General features: G+C 38.2%; 1 protein-coding gene across 2 annotated transcripts in view; it reads right to left on the reverse strand.

Moving 5' to 3' along the window:
- Window positions 1-24,398, reverse strand: part of RNF24 (ring finger protein 24) — a 140,598-nt gene that overhangs the window by 17,814 nt on the left and 98,386 nt on the right. For both annotated transcript variants that reach the window (XM_060031179.1, XM_060031177.1), the window contains exons 3-4: window positions 4,583-4,625; window positions 2,425-2,466 (exon numbers count right to left, since the gene is read on the reverse strand). In XM_060031179.1, coding sequence (XP_059887162.1) covers window positions 2,425-2,466; window positions 4,583-4,625 — 85 coding nt within the window. The remainder of the gene's footprint in view (window positions 1-2,424; window positions 2,467-4,582; window positions 4,626-24,398) is intronic.

A 24,398-nucleotide genomic window follows, 5' to 3' on the forward strand; every position in this document is an offset into this window, starting at 1 on the left:
TTGTTTTTCTGTACGTGGGCCTCTCACTGTTGTGGCCTCTCCCGTTGCGGAGCACAGGCTCCGGACGCGCAGGCTCAGCGGCCATGGCTCACGGGCCCAGCCGCTCCGTGGCATGTGGGATCTTCCCGGACCTGGGCATGAACCCGTGTCCCCTGCATCGGCAGGCGGACTCTCAACCACTGCGCCACCAGGGAAGCCCTCAACCGTACTTTTTAGATTTTTTTTGCCACGTGGCTTGTGGGATCTTAGTTCCCTGATCAGGGATTGAACCTGGGCCCTTGGCAGTGACAGCACGGAGTCCTAACCACTGGACCTCCAGGGAATTCCTCAACTGTATTTTTAAAATAATATATTAACTTACTTTCCTTCTTTAAAATTAAGAACATTATATATGAAATTAATATCCCTTTTGACCAACTTCCCCTAATCTTTTCCCTCTTCTCTCCTCCTCTGTGTGATCATTATGCATCCTTTTCAAAAACTAAGCAGTATGCATATAAATCCATGAAAAATGTGTTTATCTTAGTTTACATACATGATATAAACATTTATATCATTTTGCAACTTGCTTTTTCAAGATTCCGTTAGAGATCTATCTAGGTTGATGTGTTTATAGATGGAGCTTGTTCCTTAATTTTGCCTGCCGTATAGTACCTCACTGTATGAATCACTGTATCAGGTTTCCTTCTTTTCCTCCCTCCCTCCCTCTCTTGATGGATAATCTTCCAGTGTATCATGTTTTATTTATTTGTCACACTACTGATGGACATTTAGCTTGTCTCTGATTTTCCACTATTATAATTATTCACTAATAACGTTATTCATATTGAAATTATGTGTGCTTACACAGGAACAAGCTATGTATCATTGTATAATTAGGCCACAGGAATGCACACACACAAAGAAGTTTGACAAAATAGTTTCAACACAAAGAAGTGCATCAAAAAAGGACCAAACTGCAAAAAGTACATGACTGGCCTCTGGAAACAAGTTGTAGAGCAAGGTTAGGTTTTCTTGGGCACAGTGAAACTGGAATTAGTGGGTGCGGTTGGGATACTAACTCTGATGAGTAATGATGTAACACAATTCACTTATTCAGGATAAAGATTCTAAACTAATGGGTCAAACCAATAAGGAAGACTTCTATTCCTGACAAACATGGTTATTCAGTATTGTTAATGTATGTCAGAATTAGATCTTTTCATTTATGGTCATCAAAAAGACTCCAAACAAAAGAGGATCACTTTCTGTTACTGTTTTAGGAAAAATTTAAAAATCAAACAGTATTTGATGCTTGAGTTTAATCCAAGGTTAGTTCTGAAATGCTGTACCATATCAACTCTTTGATAAAAAACATGCAGAAAGAGCAAAGGAGGGACTTCCCTTGGTGGCACAGTGGTTAAGACTCTGAGCTCCCAATGCAGGGGGCCTGGGTTTGATCCCTGGTCAGGGAACTAGATCTCACATGCATGCCACAACTAAGGAGCCCACCTGCCGCAACTAAGACCCAGTGCAACCAAATAAATAAATATTTTAAAAAAAGAGCAAAGGAGCAGTAGATAATTTCAAAGTGTTCAACAATAATATAAATCATTATTTTTTTTACTATTATTCAAATAATTTCACAACTTAACTCTCTTTGAAGAGACTGGTAATGTAGCTTCACCACAGTTATGCTATATAAAACATAGATATGACAGTGTGTAGCTTTTCAAGTCCTTGCTTTAAACACCAATTAAAAAACTCAGAAAGGGTGGAAGAGAAAGGGCCCTAAAATTAAAAATAAAAACTCTGAGCATTTGAAATCAGTGGCAAGACAAGGAATAAAATAAACAAGAATTACTATAGACTACGTGTCTTAAGGTGCATAGCAGGATACACACACACATCTGTATATAGCTTAGAAAGCATAACAATATAGTGAACACCCCAACCACACAACCTCATTACTAGACAAGTCCAAGAGTTCATATCTCTCCCTATAGCTCTTCCCTATTCCATCCCTCTGTCTCACCTCCCCAAGCCCCCACCTTCATGAAGTAATCACTGCCTTGTTTGTGCCATTGTTAAGAAAGGACTTCTGGGAACATTTTCAAGAGTGAAATTAGTGCAAATTCATCTTGAGTAGAAAAACTTGTTTATATCTATCTCCTACTCGTATAGCATGGACAGCAAGCAGCATCCCTGCTGCTATGAAATCTTACACTGACACCATTCCTATTAAAAATGAGTTATTTTACACTCTTATAAGTCTTCACAAAATTGATTTTTATGTGACCTCACCCTCAAATATTCTATTAAGCTGATCAAAATAAGCCCAATTTTTTTCAGTGTGTGAAAATATAGATGTTTAAGCATACCACAGCATACCACTTCTGTTAGCATATACTCAAGAGCAGATTAAAATACTTATAGGCAACTTACCTCATGTAAATTCAGTTCTTTTACTTTTTCTTTTAATATAACCTGTAAGACAAAAAAAAAGTATGCTTTTATGCCCATTTAAATCTGTAATTTAAAAGATTTCTCATTGTTCTTACAAATATTTTTCTTTTCTGTATATAGCTCATTTCACCTCATATTCAGTATTAGAGAGAATCTCTTACAGTTTGAGATAGAACATTTTAGCAACATTCTTTTAACTTGAGCAAGGTGTAGTATTCTCCTGAAAAGCAATTTTAAAATCTCTTTGAGAATAGATTAAATTTTGGGAGAAGAAATTAACACATGCCTATCTGGAGTATGTGCTAATATGGGGGGAAAGTAAATGAGATTGCTTGCCTCATGATTTGGTAAAACACAGTATTGACTCATGGGACAGACTGGTAATTTATAAAAGACTGAAAAGTAAGGTCAATCTTAATTTTGGAAGCTTTGCTTATTATTATATATCAGTATCCTCAGAAAACTTTAGCTCTATCCAGAATTATGTAAATAGGTTTAAAACTCATCCAGGTGCTGTCCCTAACCTGACTTTGTGGTGACTGGATATCAGTTAAAAATAATGCAAAATGACAAGAGGGCAGATGACTATTTAAAAAGAACATCTCTAAACAAATAGGACCTAATCAAGCTTGAAAGCTTCTGCACAGCAAAGGAAACCATAAACAAAATGAAAAGACAACTTAAGGACTGGGAGAAAATATTTGCAAATGATGCCACTGACAAGGGCTTAATTTCCAAAATATACAAACAGCTCATACAACTCATTAACAAAAAACAAACAACCCAATTGAAAAATGGGCAGCAGACCTAAATAGACAGTTCTCCAAAGAAGACATACAGATGGACAACAGGCACATGAAAAGATGCTCAACATCACTAATTATCAGAGAAAAGAAAATCAAAACTACAATGAGGTATCACCTCCCACCAGTCAGAATGGTCATCATTAAAAAGCCTACAGATAACAAATGCTGGCGAGGGTGTGGAGAAAAGGGAACCCTCCTACGCTGTTGGTGGGAATGTAAGTTGGTGCAGCCACTATGGAAAACAGTGTGGAGGTTCCTCAAAAAACCATTTGAGACAAAAATTGAGACAAAAAGATTCATTCCTTTAGAAAACTAAGACATTCTTCTCTGTATATTAAATCCCACACGAGACCCATGTGTGGTTACCTGTGGACATCAGTGTGGACATCTAAGGAACTCACCAATGAGCTCAGATTTCAAAGAGACATGGATAAAAAGATATGTAATCCTAAAATGACGACATGGTCTGTAACATCAGTGTCAGCAAGATTAAAGACCCAAATAAACTGAAGCTTGGCCCCCACCCCCACCTCTCCCCCCCTCCTAAATTGCTATGGACGACAAAAATAATTTCATGCTCAGGGTCAAAAGAAAATTAAGGAACACCTAGGCCCACTGTTTGGTATCGGTGGTAAAATATTAATGGACGACGCATGGAAGAAAAAACAAATTTTACTGGCCTTCAAGAAAAGCTAAATTTATTACCTTAAAGAACATATCAGCAAAGGGATAGTACAAAGGGCTAGGAGTTAATAGCAATGACTGAAGTATCTGGACTTCCAGTAGTGTGACGTGAACTAACATTTAAAACACAAAGGGGAGGAGATGAGATCAGTATAATACAGCTGGTTACCTCTGAGGAACTAGTATGTCTTCTAATGAAGAAGGTAAAAATTTCATTTAATGGACTCTCTGAACTCCATTAGGATGATAGTAAGTTCAAGGATTTTAAGCTACAGCATTTCTCTTTACCAAAATATTGGCCAAAGTTCCCTGTTACGTTATATTATTTTATCATTTGAACTTTCTGTAACTTCAAGTAATACTTAAGAGAAGCCACCACAATAAGCCCAGGCACTGCAACGAAGAGTAGCCCCCACTCGCCGCAACTAGAGAAAGCCCGTGTACAGTAACGAAGACTCAACACAGCCAAAAAAAAAAAAAAAAAAAAAAGGAACACTTGAAGTATTTTGTATGGCAAATTGGCAAGCAAAATGCTAAAATGAACACAAGTAAATCTAGTCCCAGTTTAAAATATGAGTGGAAACCTAAGGTCTCATTTTTTTGGTGAAGAACATGATCAAAGCTAATCTTAAGTAAATCTCTCTCACCTGTTTGTAGGCATAAAATTCTTTGTGTGCTTGATGTCTTAGCCTAAAAGACAGAAATGAGAAATGCAATACTGAGATTTCCATATAAGAATTTGACAAAAATTTTAAAACTGCTTATTTTTGGTATTAATTTATATCATTTATGGTTTAAAATCCAGAATCTTTATTCTAGAATACACTCAAATGACATATCTGTTACCATGTTATGAGAAAGTGACCAGTGAACCATAGAATGTTATCCAAATATATAAGGTCAAGTGAAATCTCATTAAAACAAAATCTCAAATATTTTAAAGAAGGCTCAATTTTTTATATTGACAATAGTCCACTTATTTCAATAATATTTAATATATCACATTTTTCCTAATTAAAAAATTGAGGTATCAATATAATATACATCTAATAATGTGCAAAAGCCTCAAGAATACAGATAATTATTAAAAAAAATTATACACACCACTGTAACTATCACCCAGATCAATACATAGAACATTTCCAGCATCCCTGAAATGACTCTTTCCAATCAATATTCACCCCTAACACTATCCTAATTTTTATCATTGTAGATTAACTATGCTTGTTTTTGAACTTCACATAAATGGATCATTTGGTATATACTCTCCTGTGTTGGCTTCTTTCAGTCAACAATTACTTGTGAAATTCATCCATGTTGTTGCAGTAATTATATTTTTGACTGACATATAGTGTTCCATTTTACGAATGAATATAAAACTATCCATTCCACTGTTGACAAATATTTAGGTTACTTCCAATTTGGGGCAATTATGAATCAAGCTGCTATACAAATTCTTCTACATGTCTTTTAGTGGACATATAGACTCATTTCTGTTGAGTGAGTATCTAGGAGTAGAATTACTGGTCCAAAGTGCTTGTACCAGTTTTACTCCTATGGGTAGTGCATGAAAGTTCTAGTTGTTCACATCTTTGCCACAGCTTGGTAGGGTCAGTCTAAAAATTTTTAGCCAGTCTGGTGGGTGTTCAGTGGTATCTCATTTTGGTTTTAATTTTGCATTTCCCAAATGATGTTTAAGACCCTTTCATATGCTTATTGCCTGTTTGGATATTTTCTTTTACGAAATGCCTGTTCAAGTCTTTTGTCCATTTAAGAAAATGAGTTGACTATATTTTTCTTATTGATTTGTAGGAGCTGTTTAAATATTTTAGATGCAAGTCCTCTGTTGGGTACTGCAATACTCTATGGCTTGCCTTTTAATTCTCTTAATGTTATCTTTTGATGAACAAAAGCTTTTAATTTAAAGCTTTTTAATTTAATTTGTGTCCAGTTAAAGAAATCTTTGCCAACCCCCAGATAATGAAGATAATTTCTTGTGTGTATCGTGAAAATAATTTGTTATTTTACCTATCACATTGAGGTCTATGATCCATCTGAAATTAGTCTTTATGTATGATGTGAGGTAGAGGTCAAAGTTCTTTTTATCCACATGCAGATTTTCATTTGACTCCTTTATTGAAGAGACACTTCTTTCCCCACTGTGTTGCAATGGCACATCTGCTGTAAGTGAGACCAATGTGTGGTTCTGTTTCTAGAGTTTCTGTTTTATCCCACTGGTTTATCTGCCCATCCTTGTGTACTGGGTTGAATCGTGTCCCCTCAAAATTAATGTCAAACTGCTACCTCAGAATGTAACCTTGTTTGGAAATAGCATCTTTGCAGACTATTTAGTAGTTAAAATGAGGTCACATTAGGATTAGGGTAGACCATAAATCCAATATGACTGTTGTCCTTAGAAGAAGAGGAGAGGATATACAGAGACACAGGGAAGAAGGCCAGGTGAAGACAGAGGCAGAGACTGAAGTGATGTAGCTACAAGCCAAAAAATATCAAGGATTGCTGACAACCACCAGGAACTAAGAAGAGGCAAGGAAGTATCCTCCCCTAGATAGCCTTCAGAGGCAGCATGGCCCTGCCAACACCTTAATTTCGAACTTCTAGCTTCCAGAACTGTGAGAGTTTGATAAATTTCTGTTGTTTTAAGCCATCCAGCTTGTGGTACTTTGTTACAGCAACCCTGGGAAACCAATGCATCTTGTGTCAATACCATGCCAGTTTAAAAAAAAAAAAACACCTTTTATTTTGAAATGGTCTTATAGGAAAGTTGCAAAAAATATCAGAGTTCATATATACTTCTCTCCCCAGTTTTCCAACATTCACATCTTACATAACCATAGAACAATGATCAAAAGCAGGAAATTAACACTAATGTTTTGATATTAATACTCGTATAGTATTCACCAAACAGACTTTGTTTGAATTTCACCAGTTTTTTCACTAATGTTCTTTTCCTATCTTGTGATCCAATCCAGGACCCCAGCCTGCATCTAGTTGTGTCTCCTTAGTTTCTTCAAATCTGTGACAGTTCCTTAGTTTTTCCTTGTTTTTCAGGATTTTGACATATCGACCATGATCACTTGGTTATGGCAATGTCTACTGGGTCTCTCCACTGTAAAGTTACTATTTTCCCCTTTGCAACTGATCAATATCTTGGGGGAGACACATTGAAACTATGAAAATATCCTATATTTTTCTCAAGCTTTTGCCCACTGATTTTAGCATCCATCTTGCTTGCAACAATTCTGCAGTGTTTGCCTGGTGGTGGTTTTGTAGTTCCCTAATTCCTTGTACATTAACTGGGATTCTTCTGTAAGGAAGAGATGCCCCTTCTCCTTCATTTATTTATATCAGCATGGACTCATTTGTGTTAGTCTATGGGTTATAATTTAATATGATCATTATTTATTTTGTTGCTCAAATTGATTTAGGCTTTTAGGCCCTCCTTCAGGTTGATTCTTATATCCTTTCAACATGCCCTCATCCTTTCCCATGCATTTCCTAGCTCACTGGCACCAAAAGATGTTACAAGCTCATCTTGTATTTTCCATGCTCCAGTTGTGGAATTAACCACTTCTTTCAAAGAGCCTTGGTTCCTTTTATTGGAGAATAATATTTAGAAACCAAGATCTGGGTGCTAGGTGAATAGCACTCTGTTTTAAGTACTGGAGTTTGGAAAAAGTCTTGGGTCCTCAAGCTTTGTTCTTAACTACTTTGGCTATTCGTGGTCCTTTGCATTTCCATATAGATTTCATGAGCTTATCAATTTCCACAAAAAAAATCTGTTGGGATTTTGACGGACACTGTGTTTAATTTATAGATCAATTGGGGGAAGAACTGACATCTTTGCAAGATTGCATTTCCAACCTGTGAATATAGCATACTCTATTTATTAGATCTTCTTTCTCTGTACACATTTCTACGTAGAACACTTATATACCCTTCATTAAATTTATTCCTAGGTATTTGGTAATTTTTGATCTACTATAAATGGTATTTAAAATTTTTTTATGTTCTAATTCTTTGTTGCTACTACATAGAAAAAAATTCAATTTTTGAATATTGATCCTGTATCTAGTGACTTGCTAAGTTCACTTATTAATTCTAAACATCTTATCTGCAGAATCTTTTGGATTTTTAAAATACACAATTATTTTGTCTGCAAATAATAACAGTTAAAACTCTACCTATTTAATCTTCACATATTTCACTCTTTATTCTTTTTTTTTTTAATTTTTATTTTTTTGCGGTACGCGGGCCTCTCACTGCTGTGGCCTCCCGTTGCGGAGCACAGGCTCCGGACGCGCAGGCTCAGCGGCCATGGCTCACGGGCCCAGCTGCTTCGCGGCATGTGGGATCTCCCCGGCCCGGGGCACGAACCCGTGTCCCCTGCATCGGCAGGCGGACTCTCAACCAGTGCGCCACCAGGGAAGCCCTCACTCTTTATTCTTTATTTCACTTCTTTTTTTTTCCTGCACTGGCCAGGACCTCCAGTACCAATATTAAATGCAAGTGATGGCAGTGAATGTCCTTATTAATATGTTACTACTAAATACGATGTTTTCTCTAGATTTTTTGTAGATAACCCTTGATTCAAATAAAGTTCCCTTGTATCCTAGTTTTAGACTTAAAAAAATCATGAATAGGTATTAATTTTTGTCAAGTGCTTTTTTTCCCTTTTTACTGTTAATGTGGAATACTGTATTGATTGATTTTCAAATGTTAAAACAATCTTCATTTCTGGAACAAAACTCCACTTGGTTGTGGTGTACCACCTTTTTGTACATCCTTGAATTTTATTTACTAATATTTTGTTCATGAGAAAGATTAGTCTATAATTTCCATTCTTGTAATGTCCTCGTCAGGCTTTGGAATCAAAATTATCTGGCCTCATCAAAGTATCTCTTCTATTCTCTGGAAAAGTCATATAAGAGTGGTATTTTTTTGGGCTTCCCTGGTGGCGCAGTGGTTGAGAGTCCGCCTGCCGATGCAGGGGACGCGGGTTCGTGCCCCGGTCTGGGAAGATCCCACATGCCGTGGAGCGGCTGGGCCCGTGAGCCATGGCCGCTGAGCCTGAGTGTCCGGAGCCTGTGCTCTGCAACGGGAGAGGCCACAGCAGTGAGAGGCCCGCGTACCGCAAAAAAAAAAAAAAAAAAAGAGTGGTATTTTTTCCTTAAATGTTTGGAGAAATTCACTGGTGAAGTTACCTGACTTGCAGTTTCTTTGTGGAAATGCTTTTATTATTACGTATATAATTATTAATATTTTATATTTCTTCTTGACTCAGTTAAAAATGTTATTATTCTTTTACTTGTATTCACATAACATACAATTAACCATCTTAAACTGTATAATCCAGTGGTACTTAGTGCAGTCACAATGTTGTGCAACCACTAGTTCACTCTAGTTTCAAAACTTTTTCATCAAAAAAAATCTGGTACTCATTAAGTAGTTGGTCCCCACTCCCCCGTTCCCTGGTAATCTCTAATCTGCTTTCTGTCTCTATGGATTTGCCTATTATGGATACATTACATAAAATAAATCATACAATATGTGACCATTTTGTGTCTGGCTTTTCATTTAGTGTAATGTTTTCGAGGCTCTGCCTATTTGTAGCATGTATCAGTACTTCACTCCTTTTTATGGCTGAATAATATTTCACTATATGTATATGCCACAATTTGATTATCCATTTGTCTATTAATGAGCATTTGGGTTGTTTATACCTTCTGGCTATTACGAATAATGATATAAACATTCTGTACAAATTTCCTTGTGGACATATCTCTTCATTTGTCTTGGGTATATACCTAGGAGTGAAATTTCTGGGTCATATGGTAATTCTATGTTTAACTTTCAAGGAACTGATGAACTGTTTTCCACAGTTCCTGCACCATTTTACATTCCCACCAGCAATGTATGAGGGTTTCTATTTCTCCACATCCTTGTCAACACATAATTTTCCATATTTTTGACTACAGCATCCTACTAGTTGTGACATTTATTGTGGTTTTAATGTGCATTTCCTTAATGACCAATGCTGTTGAACATCTTTTCACATGCTTATTGGCCATCTGTATATCTTCCTTGGAGAAATGGCTACTTAAGCCCTTTACCTATTTTTAAATTCAGTTGTCTTTTCTTTTATTTTAATATTTATTTATTTATTTAATTATTTATGGCTGCATTGGGTCTTCGTTGCTGTGCGTGGGCTTTCTCTAGTTGCAGCGAGTGGGGGCTACTCTTCATTGTGGTGCACGGGCTTCTCATTGCGGTGGCTTCTTTTGTTGCGGAGCATAGGCTCTAGGCATGCGGGCTTCAGTAGTTGTGGTATGAGGGCTCAGTAGTTGTGACTCGTGGGCTCTACAGTGCAGGCTCAGTAGTTGTGGCGCACAGGCTTAGTTGCTCCGCGGCATGTGGGATCTTCCTGGACCAGGGCTCAAACCCGTGTCCCCTGCATTGGCAGGCAGATTCTTAACCACTGCACCACCAGGGAAGTCCCAATATTTGTTTATTTAATTTATTTTTGGCTGCGTTGGGTCTTAGTTGCAGCATGCAGGATCCTCTGCTGCGGCGTGCAGGCTTCTCTCTAGTTGTGGTGCGTGGGCTCAGCTGTTGTGGAGCTTGGGTTCCAGAGTGTGTGGGCTCTGTAGTTGTGGTGTGCAGGGTCCAGAGCATGTGGGCTCTGTAGTTGTGGCACGTGGGCTCTCTAGTTGTAGCCCACATGCTCAGTAGTAGCAGTGCGTGGGCTTAGTTGCCCTATGGCATGTGGGATCTTAGTTCCCTGACCAGGGATCGAACCCACGTCCCCTGCATTGGAAGGTGGAATCTTAACCACTGGACCACTAGGGAAGTCCCAAATTCAGTTGTCTTTTTGCTGTTGAGTTGTAAGAGTTTTTAAAAATATATATCCTGGATATTAAACCCTTATCAGATATATGATTTGTAAATATTTCTCTCCCATTCTGTAGGCTGTTTTTTTCACTTTCTTGATAATGCTCTTTGATGCACAAATGTTATTAATTTTTATAAGTCCAATTTATCTATTTTTTCTTTTGTTGTTTGTGCTTTTGCTGTCAAATCTAAGACTCTATTGTCAATCTGAGGTCATGAAGATTTACTTGTTTTCTCCCAAGAGTTTTATAGTTTTAGCTCATGTTTAGGTCGCTGATCTATTTTTAAAAAATTTTTTTTTTAAATTTATTTTTGGCTGCGTTGGGTCTTCATTGCTGTATGTGGGCTTTTCTCTAGTTGTGGCGAGTGGGGGCTACTCTTCATTGCAGTGCACGGGTTTCTCATTGTGGTGGCTTCTCTTGTTGTGGGACACAGACTCTAGGCATGCGGGCTTCAGTAGCTGTGGCACCCAGGCTCAGTAGTTGTGGCGCGTGGGCTCTAGAGTGCAGGGTCAGTAGTTGTGGCACGTGGACTTAGTTGCTCTGCGGCATGTGGGGTCTTCCTGGACCAGGGCTCAAACCCGTGTCCCCTGCATTGGCAGGCAGATTCTTAACCACTGTGCCACCAGGGAAGTCCTGCTGATCTATTTTTTGAGTTAATTTTTATATAGGAAATGAGGCAGGGGTTCAATTTTATTCTTTCACGTGTATTATTCAGTTGGTCCACCATTTGTTGAAGAGATTATTCTTTTGCCACTGAATGGGCCTGGCACCCTTGTGAAAAACAACTGGCCATACCATACTACCCAAAGTAATCTACAGATTTAATGTGATCCCTATCAAATTACCCATGACATTTTTTTTACAGAAATGGAACAGATAATCCTAAAATTTATATGGAACCATAAAAGCCAGAATTGCAAAGCAACCCTGAGTAACAAGAATAAAACTGGAGGCATAACCCTCCCAGACTTCAGATAATACTACAAAGCTACAGTGATCAAAACAGCCTGTTACTCTCATGACAACAGACATACAAATCAATGGAACAGAATAGAAAGCCCAGAAATAAACCCATACACCTATGGACAATTAGTGTTCCTCAAAGGAGGCAAGACTATACAATGGGGAAAAGTATCTTCAGCAAGTGGTGTTGGGAAAGTTGGACAGCCGCATGTAAATCAATGAGGTTTAGAACACACCCTCACACCATACTCAAAAATAAACTCAAAATGGCTTAAAGACTAAATACAAGACAAGATACCATAAAACTCCTAGAAGAGGACACAGGCAAAACATTGTCTGACATAAATCATATCAATGTTTTCTTAGGTGAGTCTCCCAAGGCAATAGAAATAAAAGCAAAAATAAACAAATGGGACCTAATCAAGCTTATAAGCTTTTGCACAGCAAAGGAAACCATGAACAAAATGAAAAGACAACCTACGGACTGGGAGAAAATATTTGCAAATGATGCGACCGAAAAGGGCTTAATTTCCAAAATTTACAAACAGCTCATACAACTCAATAACAAAAAACCAAACAGCCCAACTGAAAAATGGGCAGAAGACCTAAACAGACATTTCTCCAAAGAAGACATACAGATGGCCAATAGGCACATGAAAAGATGCTCATCATCGCAAATTATTAGAGAAATGCAAATCAAAACTATATGAGGTACCACCTTACACTGGTCAGAATGGCCATCTTCATAAAGTCTGCAAACAATAAATGATGGAGAGGGTGTGGAGAAAAGGGAACCCTCCTACACTGTTGGTGGCAATGTAAATTGGTGCAGCCACTATGCAGAACAGTATGGAGATTCCTCAAAAAACTAAAAATAGAGCTACCATATGATCCAGCAATCCCACTTTTGGGCATACACCCAGACTAAACGATAATTCGAAAAGATACATGCATCCCTATGTTCATAGCAGAACTATTTACAATAGCCAAGACATGGAAACAACCTGAATGTCCATCGAAAGATGAATGGGTGAAGAAGATGTGGTATATATACACAGTGGAATAAATAAACAACAAGGTCCTACTGTATAGCACAGAGAACTATATTCAATATCCTGTGATAAACCATAATGGAAAAAAATATATACATGTATAACTGAGTCACTTTGCTGTACAGCAGAAATTAACACAACACTGTAAATCAACTATACTTCAATAAAATTAAAAAAAAAACTATATGGAGAGCCACAAAAGCCAAAAAAAAATCAATTCACCATAGATGTTTGGGTTTATTTCTGGACTCTCAATTCTATTTTATTGATTTATATGTCCATTCTTAACAGTACCACATATTTTGATAACTGTAGCTTAAAGGAAGTTTTGAAATTGGGAAGTTCAAGTCTTCCTGCCTTTTTTTCTTTTTCAGTGTTGTTTTGGCTATTTGAGGCTCCCTGCAGTTCTAAATGAATTGAGGATCAGTTTTTCCATTTCTGTATCAAAGGTTATTAGAATTTTGATAGGCTTTGCATTGAATCTGTAGACTGCTTTGAGGAATACTGCCATCTTAACATATTAAGGCTTCCAATCCATGAAATCTTTCCATTTATTTAGGTCTTCTTTATTTCAGCAATATTTTGTAGTTTTCAGTGAACAAGTCTTTCACCTCCTTGGTTAAATTTACTCCTAGTAATTTCATTCTTTTGGATGCTATTGTAAATGTTTCATTTATTTCCTTTTCAGATTGTTCCTTGTTGGTGTACAGAAATACATCTGATTTTTTTGTGCTGATTCTGTATTCTCAAAGTTTGCTTAACTTGTTTAGTAGTTCTAGATTTTTTTTTGTGTGTGTATTCTATGGGATTGTCTATATATAGAATCATGTCATCTTCAAAAAGAGATAGTTTTACTTCTTTCTTTCCAACTGGATGCCCTCTATTTCTTTTTCTTGTGTAAATGCTCTGGCTAAAACTTCTAGTACAATGTTGCATGGTAATGGTGAAAGTGGGCATCTTTTTAAAATCAATATCAATGCTTTTATTTTTTTCACTGTTTCTGTTGAGAAATCAGATTTTTTTTTTTTAGTATACAATGACGTGTATCCACCATTATAGTAACATACAGAATAGTTTCATCGCCCTACACATTCTTTGTCTTCTACCTGTTCATCCCTCCCTCTCCCGTAGATCCTGGCAACCGCTGACTTTTTAACTTTCTCCATAGTTTTGCCTTTTCCAGAATGTCACATTGTGAGAGTCACATAGTATGTAGCCTTTTCAAAGTGGCTTCTTTCACTTAGAAATATGCATTTAAGATTCCTCCATGTCCTTTCATGGCTTGATAGCGCATTTACTTTCAGTGCTGAATAATATTCTGTTATCTGGATGGACCACAATTCATTTATTCATTTACTCACTGAAGGATATCTCGGTTGATACCAAGTTTTGGCATTTATGAGTAAAGCTTCTTTCTAAAACATCTGTGTGTTGGTTTTTGTGTGGACATAAGTTTTCAAATACTTTAGATATTTAAAGAAATTCACTTCTGTGTGTGTATGTGTGTGTGTGTGTGTGTGTGTGTGTAATATTTTATCTTAGTCATGGTTGTCAGCCATTTTACAAAAAACGACCCCCCCACCCAAACAAACCCCATTTTTTGTGATTTGCTGTACTTCTTGAATCCTTAACTTGTGAGGGAAATTTTCATCGACTGCTTCTTCCCTATTTTCTCTCAACATTTCTTTTTTGGACTCATTTAAATGTGGTTTAGGCCTTTTTACTATGTCCCAAATTTTTGTTACATTTTCTACCCCTTCCTCTTTCCAACTGTTATCCTGTTTATTTTCTACTGACTATTTGCCACATTACTAACATTTTTGTTATTAAAGAGTATTGAGCAGAGTTCCCTGTGCTATACAGTAGGTCCTTGTTGGCTACTATTTTAAACATACCAGTGTATATGTGTCAATCCCATACTCCCATTCTATCCCTCCCTGCCATCCTTCCTCCCTGCTAACCATAAATTTGTTCTCTAAGTCAGGAGTCCCCAACCCCCTGCCTGTTAGGAACCGGGCTGCACAGCAGGTGAGTGGCAGGCGAGTGAGTAAAGCTTCATCTGCCACTCCCCATTACTCACCCGGGGAAAAATTGTCTTCCTCAGAACTAGTCCCTGGTGCCAAACGATTGGGGACTGCTGCTCTAAGTCTGTGAATATGTTTCTCTTTTGTTCATTTGCATCTTTTTATTAGATTCTTCATACAAGTGATATCATATGATATTTGTCTTTCTCTGTCTGACTTACTTCACTTAGTATGATAATCTCCAGGTTCATCTATGTTGCTGCAAATGGCATTATTTTATTCTTTTTAATGGCTGAGTAATATTCCATTGTATATATGTACTACATCTTATTCATTCATCTCTTGATGGACATTTAGGTTGCTTCCATGTCTTGACTATTGTAAACAGTGCTGCAATGAACATTGGGGTGCACGTATCCTTTTGAACCATGTTTTTCTTTGGATATATGCCCAGGAGTGGGATTGCTGGATCTTATGGTGGCTCTATTTTTAGTTTCTTAAGGAACCTCCATACTATTCTGCACAATGGCCGTACGAATTTACATTCCCACCAACAGTATAGGAGGGTTGCCTTTTCTCCACACCCTCTCCAGCATTTATTGTTTATAGACTTTTTTTTTTTTTTTTTTTTTTTTTGCGGTATGCAGGCCTCTCACTGTTGTGGCCTCTCCCGTTGCGGAGCACAGGCTCCGGACGCGCAGGCTCAGCGGCCATGGCTCACGGGCCCAGCCGCTCCACGGCATGTGGGATCCTCCCGGACCGGGGCACGAATCCGTGTCCCCTGCATCGGCAGGCGGACTCTCAACCACTTCGCCACCAGGGAAGCCCTGTTTATAGACTTTTTGATGGCCATTCTGACTGGTGTGAGATGATATCTCATTGTAGCCTTGATTTGCATTTCTCTAATAATTAGTGATGTTGAGCATCTTTTCATGTGCCTCTTGGCCGTCTGTATGTTTTCTTTGGAGAAATGTCTATTTAGGTCTTCTGCCCAGAAAATGGGCATCTTTGTCTTGTTCCTGATCTTAGGGGGAAAGCTTTCAGTTTTTCACCATTGAGTATGATGTTAGTTGTGGGTTATTCATAAATGCTATTTCTTATGTCATTTTTTTAAAAATTTTATTATTTTATTTATTTATATTTTGGCTGCATTGGGTCTTCATTGCTGTGCATGGGCTTTCTCTAGTTGTTGTGAGCAGGGGTTACTCTTCGTTGTGGTGCATGGGCTTCTCATTGTGGTGGCTTCTCTTGTTGTGGAGCATGGGCTCTAGGTGTGCAGGCTTCAGTAGTTGTGGCACGCAGGCTCAGTAGTTGGGGCTCACAGGCTCTACAGCACAGGCTCAGTAGTTGTGGCGCATGGGCTTAGTTGATCCGTGGCATGTGGGATCTTCCCGGAACAGGGCTCGAACCCGTGTCTCCCGCATTGGCAGGAGGATTCTTAACTACTGCACCACCAGGGAAGTCACCTTATGTCAGTTTTAGTGCACTGTGTTTTTTCTAGGAAAGTGTCTAATTCGACTAAAATTTCAAATTTACTGGCATAAAGTTGTTTATAATATCCTTTGCTATCTTTTTAATGCTTTTAGGATTTGTAGTAATGTCCCCTTTTTAATTTCTGATATTAGTAAATTTATGTTTTCTCTTCTTCTGGGTCTCTTTCTAGAGATTCATCAATTTTGTTAATCTTTTCAAAGAATCAGCTTTTTTGATTTTAATAATTTTATTACACATTTGTTTTCTAGTTCATTGATTTCTGTGCTTAGTTTTTTTAGGAAGATTTTCTTCTACTTTCTTTTCAGTTTAATTGGTTTTTTTTTTTTAGTTCCATGAAAGGAAAATTTATATCACTGGTTTTCAGTCTTTCTTGTCTAATATATGATTTTTAAAACTATAAATTTCTCTTAATTAGGTCAAATTTATTAAACATGTAATTCAAATCATCCTTACTGTTTTTTTTCTTTTTTTGGTCTTCCTGTTTTGCTGAGAGAAGTGTACCTACATTTTCATGTAAAGGAATAAAATGAACTCCATTACAGTTCATTAAAATGAGGCTGGATTTGTAAATATACTTTGCTTATTTGACTTTTACTTGGATCTGCATATTTTCCCAAAGCATCATTACTTCCAGCCACAGCAGGGGTCAATTTGTGTTTACCTTTTTTTCAATCCATGGCTCAAAAATTCATCCCTTCTAGAAAGTCCTACTTAAATTAATTTCATCCCTCTGATTACTCCGTTACTCTAAGTTCAACTAATTACCTAATATTTTAGATTGCACTATTTTATTTTGCATTTGCCATGCATTTAAGAGAAATATCTTTTTGCTATTCCTTCCAGGAAACATACTAGTAATATAGATTGTGACTTATTTGATGAAAGGAGGTAAGAATGGGGAATATTTCCTTTTTCTTAAGTAGCTTGTTATCCATTATTGAAAGAAAAGTAAAGTAGGTACTGTCTTTGTTTAAAATTTTCAGGCTCAAAAAAAGTTTTAATATTGTAAATCAACTATACTTCAATAGAAAAGTTTTAGAATATCCTCAATACGCAAATCTGTCCTTTGAGTGTGATTATGAAATTCTGAAATGGTTATTTTGAAATGAAGCCTGATAAATATAATTTATTATTATTTTTTAAGTGGTTAAGAGCAAGTGCTTGGGTCAGACAACTAGGTTTGAGTCTCAGTTCTAACCAACTTTTATCTGTGTGACTATAGGAAAATTACTTAACTTCTGTAAAATAAAGATAATAAAGTTACCTAGTTTAACTGCAGTACACAGCACAGGGTCTGGCACATAGTAAGTACTTAATAACATGCTCAGTTAGACCTCCCACATTGCTCTTTGATTCTACTTATTCATGCTGAGTATCCTAAGCTTCCACTGCAGTAGTCATTTCAAACCCTTGCCACCCTCTTCAAGCTTTATCCTACCACCTCCTTCCCCATCATTTTCAACTACTTTTCAGAGAAAGAGGTTTTCAGATATGCAGCTCTCTTGCTCCCAGCCCCACATACCTACATATGTACTGTTCTTCCCAGTTACCTTCATCTCTGTCTTAAGAAGGTATTCTCCTGTTTAAAACCAATATTGCTGTAACTTTTAGGTATGTCTCTCCTCACTTCCACGATTCATTCTTTCTCACAAATCCTCTACAACTAGCTCATTCTCCTTAATATTATATTTATAAATATCCCTAAATCTCTATCTTAAAAAAAACCCAAACAACAAAATACTTCCGTAGGGACTTCCTGGGTGGTGCAGCGGTTAAGAATCCGCCTGCCAATGCAGGGGGACACGGGTCGATCCCTGGTCTGGGAAGATCCCACATCCTACGGAGCAACTGAGCCCGTGCGCCACAACTACTGAGCCTGCGCTCTAGAGCACGCGTGCCGCAACTACTGAGCCCATGTGCCACAACTACTGAAGCCCGCATGCACTAGGGCCTGCATGCCACAACTACTGAGCCCGTGTGCTGTAACTACTGAAGCCCATGTGCCTAGAGGCCATGCTGTGCAACAAGAGAAGCCACTGCAATGAGCAGCCTGCACACCACAGTGAAGAGTAGCCCCCACTTTCTGCAACTAGAGAAAGCCCACGTGCAGCAATGAAGACCCAGTGCAGCCACAAACAAAACAAAACAAAACTTCTTTAATTTACAGGAAACTGCACTCCCCACCCCTAATCTTTTCTTAGCCAATATTCTTCAAAGAGGAGGTTATATTCCTTGTATCCATTTTCACCTGGTCCTCAGGCTTTGTCCCATTATAACCCACCTTTCATCACCTGTGCACCTATTCTACTGAACCTTTTCTAACTAAGATTATGAATGCAAAGCTAATTGTCAAGTATAATGGGAACTCTTCAATTCTTCTTATGGGAGGGACCTCCCTGAGAACTGCTGACACAACTGACTCAATCCATTGAAGCCCTACTTGTGGGGCACCTCTCTCATGATTTTCCTCCTGTCTCCTGCTATCCCTTTCTAATCTCTCTTAGGGGCTCCTCTTAAATGTCAATGTTTATCTAGGATTCTGTTCTGGACCCATTTTATTTCACTATATACATTATCTTTATGGGACACTCCTGGCTTCAACTTCCACCTATCATTATATCATCTCCTGTTTCCAGACCAGACTTCTCATAAGCTTTAGACCTATATATCAAATTGTGTACTAAACAGCTTGACTGTTACACAGGGAACTCAGTCCTCCCATGTCTGAAACAGAATCTATCATCTTTCCACCCCAAACTTGCCCATCCATTTTCTTTCTCTGTTAAGGGATTGCTATCCACCCAGCTGCCTAAATCAGAAGTCCAGGAAAGATTCTAAGCTCATCCTTTCCTTGTCTTTTATGTCCAGTCACCAAATTCTATTCATTTTCACCTCTCAAATATTTCTCACAACCATCCATAGCACCCTCTCTATCTTTTCTGTCATTATCTTGACCTTATAATTTCTAGTAGGTAACTCAAAAATTTCCCTCTATTTTTAATTTTTAATTACATATGTTTCAAAGTTATATACAGTTTTACAGGTTAGTAACAACAACAACAATAAAAATCAGCAATCCTGCCTTCTTCCCCAGAGATAACCATTTTTTCCCCTTTAGCTCACTATTTTGATATTTACTTCCAAGTTTTTAAATATGTTTCTTGTGTTGCTACTTCTTGATTTTCCAGTTTTATGCATATCTATTAACTTCCTATTAGGGACACCATTCTTTCATTTACCTAACCACATTTATTGAGTGCCAATATTGTGCCAGGCAGTGTTCTGGGTGTTTGGGATACAGCAAACAGAACAGACAAATACCTGGGGACAGAGATGAATAACAAACATAAATTAGAATATTATATGGTTCGTTATAAAATAGCAAAGACATCCTTCTTTTGTGTTCCAGTAGTGATCTATCCATAGCCCTATCACAGGCAGAAAATTCTATACTACAATGTTGTGTAAGATTGTGGTTGGTGCTGGCTGTCTCATTTAGACTTAAGTTGTGTTCCTCCTATGGTTCTGATGCGTTTGGTTGTGACTGGAGGGATCTTTCTACTTGAGAACATAATAGCTCCCTGGGAAGGTGTTGGAGAACTTAAGTTATATCTAAAAATGGGCTTGGGTAATATTAGAGGAGTTGAATCCATGAATCTCCAGATTAACTGTAAATGACTTGTGAAATCCAAACTTAACATCTGAGGGTTAAAAGCAACAAACTGAGATCATCAGAAAGGGAAAACGTCTTACATTGTGATTAAAATTTCAAAATGGTACCAATTACTTGTAAATGAAATTTAGAAATGTTTGAATGTGACTCGTTTCTCTGATTAAGCAAGGTAATTTTATTTTAGTATAGAAGATTCCCACTTATTTGCTTTGTTAGCTTAATAAAAAAGATACAAAAATGATAAAATGTACTACAATGATAATGCGTGAAAACAACTGCTATAGTTTTTTTCTTTATTTCTTATTTGCTTGATTATTAAAAGGAAAACAATGAGATAAAATAGTGTTTCACAATTTACTTCTCAAAAAATTTACCCAGAATCACAATTGGTATACTAGTGTTTTTCTTAAAACAAAGTTAAAGGCTTAATTAATTCTTTGACAAAGTAATAAAGAATATACTATAAGCTACACATTTTAGATTATTTTATATGCTAACCCTTCCTTTTTTAAAATATTTTTTATATTTTTGTCTTCTTTTTAAAAATAATTTGGTTTCAGATATTAAATTCACAAATTTCTGAGTTAAACCACTATTTGGAGAGGAATTACCAAAAAATTTAGTAGGTCTGAAAAAAAGAAATAGATTTTAATACTCTGAGGTCCTGTTTGTGCCATGGCAATTCCTTAATTTAAAAAAAATGCTGAATATTTACATAACATTTATCAAACTATTATTATTTAAAATCAAACTATTATTAAAAAATGTTAGAAAAAGGAAATTTCTGGAAATAAACAGATTTTTAAAAAGTTTTTCCTGAATGCTATAATTATATTAGCTAGGTATTTATCTCTCTGAACAAGACCTAAAAATCATAAGCAGACAGCATATAAGAGGCAATTACAGTTTTGAGAACTTCAGAAAAGATTCATCTATAAAAAAAATTCACTTTCTATGAAGAATGTAAATTAACTTATCAGAAAATCAGAAATTACACACTAAATTCATTTGAATTTGACCATCAGTGAGTGCCCCCAAAACACTAGTGGCAACAATAAATTATTGCTGAAAGATATTTGATGATGGTATTTATCTTAACATAATCATATACTGTGCAAACACTAAAAACTGTTAGATATATAGCTGTTTAATAAAATTCAATTCTCTTCTCTTTCATTCCATAAAGCTCTTTGAATACGGTGTAAAAATTTTTACAGTCTCAGCTTTGGCTTTGAAAATTAGGCCCTATTTGGAAATAAAAACAAAAAAACCCAAATGGGACCTAATCAAACTCAAAAGCTTTTGCATGCCAAAGGAAGCCATAAACAAAATGAAAAGACAACCCATAGAATGGGAGAAAATATTTGCAAATAATGCAACTGACAAAGGATTAATCTCCAAAATTTACAAACAGCTTATGCAGCTCAATATCAAAAAAACAAACAACCCAATCAAAAAATGGGCAGAAGACCTAAACAGATGTTTCTCCAAAGAAGACATACAGATGGCCAAGAGGCACATGAAAAAATGCTCAACATCACAAATTATTAGAGAAATTCAAATCAAAACTACAATGAGATATCACCTCACACCAGTCAGAATGGCCATCATCAAAAAGGTTACAAACAATAAATGCTGGAGAGGGTGTAGAGAAAACGCAACCCTCCTACTCTGTTGGTGGGAATGTAAATTGATGCAGCCATTATGGAGAACAGTATGGAGGTTCCTTAAGAAACTAAAAATAGAGCTACCATATGATCCAGCAATCCCACTCGTGGGCATATATCCAGAGAAAAATATGGTTTGAGAGGATGCATGCACCCCAATGTTCATTGCAGCACTGTTTACAATAGTCAAGACATGGAAGCAACCTAAATGTCCATCAACAGATGAATGAATAAGATGTAGTACATATATACAATGGAATATTACTCAGCCATAAAAAAGAATAAAATAATGCCATTTGCAGCAACATGGATGGACCTGGAGATTATCATCTAAATAAGTCAGACAAAGAAAGACAAATATGGTATCGCTTATATGCAGAATCTAAAAAAAAATGATACAAACTTATTTACAAAACAGAAACAGACTCACAGACTTAGAGAACAAACTTATGGTTACTGGGGGGAAGGATGGGGGAGAGGGACAGACTGGGAGTTTGGGATTGACATGTACACACTGCTATATTTAACACAGACAACCAAGAAGGACCTACTGTATAGCAGCAGTCCCCAACCTATTTGGCACCAGGGACTGGTTTTGTGGAAGACAGTTTTTCCACGGACTGGGCTGGGGTGGGGGATGGTTTTGGGATGATTCAAGCACATTGATTTATTATGGTTTCTGTGCAGTCAAACCTCTCTGCTAATGATAATCTGTACTTGCAGCTGCTCCCCAGCACTCGCATCACCGCCTCAGCTGCACCTCAGATCATCAGGCATTAGATTCTCATAAGGAGCACACAACCTAGATCCCTCGCATGCGCAGTTCACAATAGGGTTTGCACTCCTATGAGAAACTGCTCTTCTGAAAGGAGGTGGAGCTCAGGCAGTAATGCCAGTGATGGAGAGTGGCTGTAAATACAGATGAAGCTTCACTGGCTCACCCGCTGCTCACCTCCTGCGGTGCGGCCCAGTTCCTAACAGGCCACGGACCAATACTGGGGCTTGGGGACCCCTGCTGTATAGCACAGGGAACTCTGCTCAATAAACCTAAATGGGAAAAGAATTTGAAAAAGGATACATGTATATGTATAATTGAATCACTTTGCCGTACACCTGAAACTAACATAACATTGTTAATCAACTCTACTCCAATATAAAATAAAAATTTTTTTAAAGTATTGAAATGAAAAAAAAGACGAAAATTAGGCCCTATTTAAAAACTTAGAGAGTGGAGGGGAAGATGGCGGAAGAGTAAGACGCAGAGATCACCTTCCTCCCCACAGATACACCACAAATACATCTACACGTGGAACAACTCCTACAGAACACCTACTGAACGCTGGCAGCAGACCTCAGACCTCCCAAAAGGCAAGAAAGTCCCCACGGACCAGGGTAGGGCAAAAGAAAAAAGAATAAACAGAGACAAAAGGATAGGGACGGGACCTGCACCAGTGGCAGGGAGCTGTGAAGGAGGAAAGGTTTCCACACACTAGGAAGACCATTAGTGGGCGGAGACTGCGGGTGGCAGAGGGGGAAAGGTTCGGAGCCGCGGAGGAGAGCACAGCAACAGGGGTGCGGAGGGCAAAGCGGAGAGATTCCCGCACAGAGGATCGGTGCTGACCGGCACTCACCAGCCCGAGAGGCTTGTCTGCTCCCCCGCTGGCGTGGGCGGGGCTGTGAGCTGAGGCTTGGGCTTCCCTCGGAGCGCAGGGAGAGGACTGGGGTTGGCGGCGTGAACACAGCCTGCAGGGGGTTAGTGCACCACGGCTAGCTGGGAGGGAGTCCGGGGAAAAGTCTGGACTTGCCGAAGAGGCAAGAGACTTTTTCTTCCCTCTTTGTTTCTTGGTGTGCGAGGAGAGGGGATTCAGAGCGCTGCTTAAAGGAGCTCCAAAGACGGGCGCGAGCCGCGGCTAAAAGCATGGACCCCAGAGACGGGTATGAAACGCTAAGGCTGCTGCTGCCGCCACCAAGAAGCCTGTGTGTGAGCATAGGTCACTATCCACACCCCTCTTCCACGGAGCCTGTTTAGCCCGCCAATGCCAGGGTCCCGGGATCCAGGGACAACTTCCCCGGGAGAACGCATGGCGCGCCTCAGGCTGGTGCAACGTCATGCCGGCCTCTGCCGCTGCAGGCTCGCCCTGCACTCTGTGCCCCTCACTCCCCCGGCCTGAGTGAGCCAGAGTCCCCGAAGCAGCTGCTCCTTTAACCCCGTCCTGTCTGAGCAAAGAACAGACGCCCTCCTGCGAACTGCACGCAGAGGCGGGGCCAAATCCAAAGCTGAGCCCCTGGGAGTGTGAGAACAAAGAGAAAGGGAAATCTCTCCCAGCAGCCTCAGAAGCAGCGGATTAAAGCTCCACAATCAACTTGATGTACCCTGCATCTGTGGAATACATGAATAGACAACGAATCATCCCAAATTGAGGAGGTGGACTTTGAGAGCAAGATTTATGATTTTTTCCCCTTTTCCTCTTTTTGTGAGTGTGTATGTGTATGCTTCTGTGTGAGATTTTGACTGTATAGCTTTGCTTCCACCATTTGTCCTAGGGTTCTATCCTTCCTTTTTTTAAAAAAAAATTTTTTTTTCTTAATAATTATTTTTTATTTTAATAACTTTATTTTATTTTACTTTACCATCTTTCTTTTTTCCTTCCTTCCTTTCTTCCTTCCTTCCTTCCT

The sequence above is a fragment of the Delphinus delphis genome, chromosome 15 (assembly GCF_949987515.2).
Source record: "Delphinus delphis chromosome 15, mDelDel1.2, whole genome shotgun sequence".
NCBI lineage: Eukaryota > Metazoa > Chordata > Mammalia > Artiodactyla > Delphinidae > Delphinus > Delphinus delphis.